Source organism: Microcaecilia unicolor, chromosome 14 (assembly GCF_901765095.1).
Source record: "Microcaecilia unicolor chromosome 14, aMicUni1.1, whole genome shotgun sequence".
Taxonomy (NCBI): domain Eukaryota; kingdom Metazoa; phylum Chordata; class Amphibia; order Gymnophiona; family Siphonopidae; genus Microcaecilia; species Microcaecilia unicolor.
In genome coordinates this window covers 32,662,529-32,668,564 of record NC_044044.1, presented here as the reverse complement: position 1 = coordinate 32,668,564, position 6,036 = coordinate 32,662,529, and the positions used below count along the sequence as shown (strand labels likewise).

At 40.2% G+C, this 6,036-nt stretch overlaps 1 protein-coding gene across 1 annotated transcript; it reads left to right on the top strand.

Moving 5' to 3' along the window:
- The first annotated feature begins 4,550 nt into the window (after nucleotides 1-4,550).
- Nucleotides 4,551-5,477, top strand: LOC115458438 (olfactory receptor 5V1-like). The gene has a single exon (XM_030188405.1). The coding sequence runs from the start codon at nucleotides 4,551-4,553 to the stop codon at nucleotides 5,475-5,477; it is 927 nt and encodes a 308-aa protein (XP_030044265.1).
- The last annotated feature ends 559 nt before the right edge of the window (nucleotides 5,478-6,036 follow it).

The window sequence follows — 6,036 nt, the reverse complement described above, 5'->3', positions numbered from 1 at the left end:
TTTACCAGATCAGAACTTGTGCAGAAGGAACCATTATTTCCAAGGTAAGAGCTTGTGGATATCCTGAATTTCATTGCACCTTTGATCTTAACAGTCAGGGTTTTGTTTTTTTTCGCATCTTTATTTTCCCAATGCCTCCTTAAATTTGATCTGCGTTTCAAGAACCAGCAATTCTTAAATGTGGAGATGTAATACAGGATGGAGAGCTACAGACAGAAACAGAGGACAAACTGGTACAGATGGAGGTGACAAGATTCTTCCCCAAGAGTTTACAATAAAATGAAAGGTAAAAGAAGAAAAAAAGAGTTATATACAGCACAAAATGCAGTTCTGAATGAAGCAGTGTATTTTTTTTTTTTTTGTTACATTTGTACCCCGCGCTTTCCCACTCATGGCAGGCTCAATGCGGAGGGCAACGGAGGGTTAAGTGACTTGTCCAGAGTCACAAGGAGCTGCCTGTGCCAGGAATCGAACTCAGTTCCTCAGTTCCCCAGGACCAAAGTCCACCACCCTAACCACTAGGGGAAGTGGGAGCAGATGGCTATATTTGGAGATGGGGAAGAGGTACCTGGCTGCTAAGAGAGGCAAAAGGAGATCTGGATATTGAGGAGAGAGGAGGAAGGGAGATGCAGGAGTTGGTAAATAAAGGAGAGAAACAGAATTTGACAGGATTGAAGAGACAGGGTCAACGTTTGACAAATGCCTATTAAAATGTCTTTTCTGTTATATTATTTGTATTATGCTTTTAAGTCCTTAAATCATTTCCCTACATGTGGCTTGTTAAAACACATTTAATTTTCTCATTTAGTATCCCTTTTACAAAGTTGTGATAGCGTTTTAGGTGCACTTAAAAAGCTAGAGGTGACCATAGGAATATTTGATCTATCGAAGTATTCACTAGGCATACATAACTTTTTAACAGTGAAGGGAGTGCTTAAATCATCTATCTCATTATACTCAGCTTCAACTTCACATTAGATACATCCTTATTCAAACCATCATGGTCTAGTTAGACAAAGAAACTAATAGGATCATCAGACTAGCGTGTCTGCCTGTACAGTGGCTAGTATGAGCCAAGCATGTTTCAGAGGCAGTACCGCAATCCTCACTGATCCCAATATTTGTTGTTCACTTTTTTAATATCATTTATCATTTATTTTGTTTTATCGCACTCATTATCGATTTTCAATTTAATACTTAGCTTTTCAGCTTCAGTGAACATGCATAACGGAGACTCGATATCACCGACATAGATCTGTGTTTCGCTGTACGCTGTTTGAAGGTAGTCTCCTATAAAGTAAATCATAGAGATATAAACTAAATCTCACTATTACTCATTCTAAACGCTCTAGTAAGAATTCTAGTTGACCATAACCAGACGGTTTTCTCAAAGCGGTTTTCTAAAATGGCCGCCACCCTCTTAAAGGAAGCTTTTATAACTTAGTCATCCGCAGCGTCCATCAAACTTCCGGGCCAAACAGCTGTTCAGGCGCGCACACAGGCTTTTGCTAACTAGACCATGATGGTTTGAATAAGGATGTATCTAAGGTGAAGTTGAAGCTGAGTATAATGACATAGGAATATATGGGCATCTCTGGCGTTCAGCACACACATATTTCTACTGCATGCTAGAAACGCTAGCACGCTTTTGTAAAATGGACCCTGATGCAGTGGCGTACCAAGGGGAGGGGCGGTCCGCCCCGGGTGCATGCCACTGGGGGGATGCTGTGCGCCTATCGGCTCCGCTCGTTCCGTGCTCCCTCTGCCCGGAAACAGGTTACTTCCTGTTCCGGAGCAGAGGGAGCATGGAACGAGCGAAGCCAACAGGCACACGGCACCCCCCCCCCCCCAGCAGGTAAAAATGCACCCCGGGGGGGGTGTCCTTTCACCAGGGGTGGGGGTGGGGTCACGCTGCATCCGGGGGGGGGGGGGGTGCATCGGCAATCCGCCCTGGGTGTCAGCCACCCTAGGAACACCACTGCCCTGATGTTATTCAGGTTAATTCGCTGGTCTGATCTGCTTTCCTTAATATCGTAAAGTGATCCTCTGGAAACAAAGAGCGAATGCTTTGCAGTTGACGAAGTTTAGTCAGGACACTGGTCTTGTCTCAACTTGATTATTGCAATAGTTTATACTGGTCTCTTTCTATAAAATTATTTTCTAGGCTACAGATTCTTGAAAACACGGCTGCTAAACTAATCTTTCAGTTAACAAACATTTGTTCGTGCTGCTTCCTCGTTAATAAAGTTTACCTGTTCAGGCCTATGTTTTTTGTATGTGTTTTTATTAGACTGTACACCGTCTTGTCCTGTTTGTTTGTAATCTGCTAAATTAGCTTGTCTAATTTTTAATTAAGTTTACCGAACAGTTTAAGTTTTTCATCTTATGGTCCCGGAATTATTACCAGGTTTTCACCATTTTCTTTGATATAACAAATCCCTGAAAAAGAAGGAAAACAAAGTAACCTATTTTTTTTTCGAAAATCGATAAAAGAAAACATTAGATGGCGCGTTTTCTCATAAAGCTTTACAAATCGTTTACCAGAAGAGCTGAAATCTATACAAACTTATTATGTGTTTCAGAAAAATATGAAAAGCTATTTGTTCTAAAAAAATTCTTAATGTCACTCGCTGTTTCGACTAGTTTTGTGATCAGCTTTGAACCTTTTTAGGGAGTTGGTGGAATAAAAATATCATATCATAATGTTGTTTTATGATGTGTTATTTGTAAAATCTGCCAAAGCGCATGTGTTGTGAAAAAAGATTTGAGGGGTCCTTTTACAAAGGCATGCTAGCTTTTTTTTTTACCGCGTATTAAATGCTTGAGACGCCCAAGCTGACAATTAGCATGCCTTTGCAAAAGGACCCCTGAGTGCTATAAATATGTAAAAATATAAAATTTCAGTATTTATTGTGTAATTGAGATGGGACACAAAACAAGTATGATTGATGTTTTATGTTGTTGTTTTAAATTTCTATGTATATTCTACTTTAAATCAAGTTTTAAAATGTGTACATGATTTAACCAGGATGCACAGGCATTTTAAAAGGAAAAATTATCATGGAAAGTGGAGAATTGCCAAATTAAAAATACATACAAAAGTCCATCACTTGGCAAGAAGGACAACTAAGCAAGAAAAAAAGTATTTTATACTGAAAGTTAAATTATGTCCAGTTCAGTTAAGCAGGTTTTGAATCAGCTGGAATAGACTGCTGACAAGCTGAAGCATTAACTGCTCTTTAAAACTATCCACTGACGCACAGAGAGAATTTGTTAAAGTTAACAAAGTGGTTGGGTGGAGTTTGAATATTTTTTAGGTCACCAAACATTTCAGGAGCCTCCTCCTCACTTCTCATGTCCAGTGATGTTATACATGTGGACCCTAGGCATGTGCCTAGTTTGCCTATGCCTTAAACCTGCTCTGAAACTGAGGATGAGGAGACTATAACATATAGAAACCTAGCTTGATAATTAAAAAATGGAGAGTGAAGGCTATGTTATAGGGATTATGGAGAGAGAAAGATAGAGGTGAAGGGGGTCTGCAAACAGTTGGAGACAGCTGTAAGTTTTCTGCTTGAATGATGAAGCCTTTGCTGCGTTTGATCCCTATTCTATTAATTTCCGTGTTCCTTTCCTTCTTCCTTTATAAGAAACTTATATTTTCATTGAAAACCGCTGGGACCTGTTGCCTCAGAAATGACGGAATATCAAGCTCACACATAAAGATAAACAGAGAAGGTAAAACATCCCGTCCAGCCCAAGGAATTTCCCATCACCGGATGCAAGAACCAAGGGCATCAAAGGGCTTATGGATTTTATTGGCATCAATCCACTGGTACCAAGCCCCCTTCTCCCTTACGGGATCCCTATTTATGGATGATTCTCTGCAAGAATAGCATAGTACAATGCAAATATTAAGAACATGCAATGAGTCCCTTCTCCTTAACCAATTGAATGGCTGAAAATGAAAATTTGGGGGTATTGTTATAATTAAGTGTTGGGTTCTGAAACATAATGAGTTATGGGGGTCTTTTACTAAAGATTAGCTCGAGTTATCTGCAGCAGGGCCCATAAGAATAAAATGGGATCTGCTGCAGATAACTCAAGCTAAGCTTTAGTGAAAGACCCCCTCAGTGATTGTCAATGAGCAAAGACAATGATGATCTGGAGATGGCTTGCTCTTAAGAGTTAAGGACAAACGACAAATCTTCTGGCCTGTATTTCTCCAGGAAAAGGGTAAAGGTTGTGGGACAGACAGTGTTGGATAGAAACTCTTTCCAAGCTTGGTGTACTAGACCTAATCTACCAATCAGTAACCAGAAATGTGTAGAATGGATCTCTAACAACTATTAAATGTAAGCCACATTGAACCGAAACTCATTTTTGGATAAATGTGGGATACAAGTACAAATAAATAAAATAAATAAACAAACTATTATTCTGTATTTCTCAGCTGGAACATCCTTCATAGTTTCACCCCTGCTCTCACTGGAATGAGTGACGTTTCTAATCACCTCTTCCTTTCCATTTCTTCTTAATTCCAGAATATAATGGAAGAGGAAAATATCACCACAGTGACGCAATTCATCATTCTTGGGTTTCCTGAATTTCCAGAGCTGCAAATTCTCTTTTTCCTACTGTTTCTACTGATTTACCTGATCATCCTGATGGGGAACCTCACTATAATAACCGTGACGTGCCTGGACCCTCGTCTCCACACCCCCATGTACTTTTTCCTCTCTAACTTGTCCTTCCTCGATATCTCGTACACCTCAGTCACCCTCCCCAAACTAATGGACATCTTCTTAAGGAAGAGTCAGAGGATTTCCTCAGTTGGGTGTTTTTCACAGATGTATTTATTTATGGTCTTCCTATATGTAGAATTTTTTCTCCTTACAGCCATGGCTTATGACCGTTATGTGGCGATCTGCCATCCCCTTCGTTATACCATTATTATAAATGAAAGAGTCAGTGCATTGATGGCTACTGGGTGTTGGATCTTTGCTTTTTTTGTCCCAGTTGCGGCCACTGTCCTCACATCACATTTCTCTTATTGTGGGTCACACGTGATTAACCATTACTTCTGTGATATCTCAGCTCTCATGACATTGTCTTGTAGCAGCACACGTGTCATGGAAGGTATGATTGTAATCTTCGGTACTATCATAGCACTGCCTTGCTTTATGACCATCCTGATATCTTATATCTACATCATCTCTGCCATCCTGAGGATCCGTTCTTCAGAGGGGAGGCGCAAAGCCTTCTCCACCTGCTCCTCCCACCTCACAGTCGTTATTCTCTATTATGTGTCTATATTATGCTTGTATATGAGACCAACATCCAAGCAAACACTGGATCAAAACAAACTTATCGCTCTGTTGTATAATGTCTTCATTCCCATGTTTAACCCTGTCATTTATAGCCTGAAAAACAAGGAGGTCAAAGCAGCCCTAAGAAAGGTTTTTAACAGAAAATAAAGTTTCCAAATGTCAATAATACTCAAGTGGCTGGCATGCAATGTAGACCCTGAGTGTTAAAGACTTCTACTAGTTAAAGGAGTATTTCTTTCTATGATAGATACATTTATAACTGGTCATTATAAATTCAAGATGGCTTTTCCCTTTCAGAAACTGGGTAAAAATGGATTTAGTTGCCTCAGGGCTACGTAAACAAATGCATGAGAAAAACAAAATCACTAATGAAAAATTACCCTTGTCTATTGGATATTCCTTTCATCCATCAATGTCCAAAAAAAACCTTTCACTTTAAAATCATTAATTTGTAAAGGCTGAAACTAATTTTCACATCCATCCTTTCATTGCTACTCAAAAACCCCACAGTTTCCGAGGACGCCCATCTCAGAAACGACCAAATCCAAGCCCTTTGGTTGTGGGAGGAGCCAGCATTCGTAGTGCACTGGTCCCCCTGACATGCCAGGACACCAACCGAGCACCCTAAGGGGCACTGCAGTGGACTTCAGAAATTGCTCCCAGGTGCATAGCTCCCTTACTGTGTGTGCTGAACCCCCACCCCCCC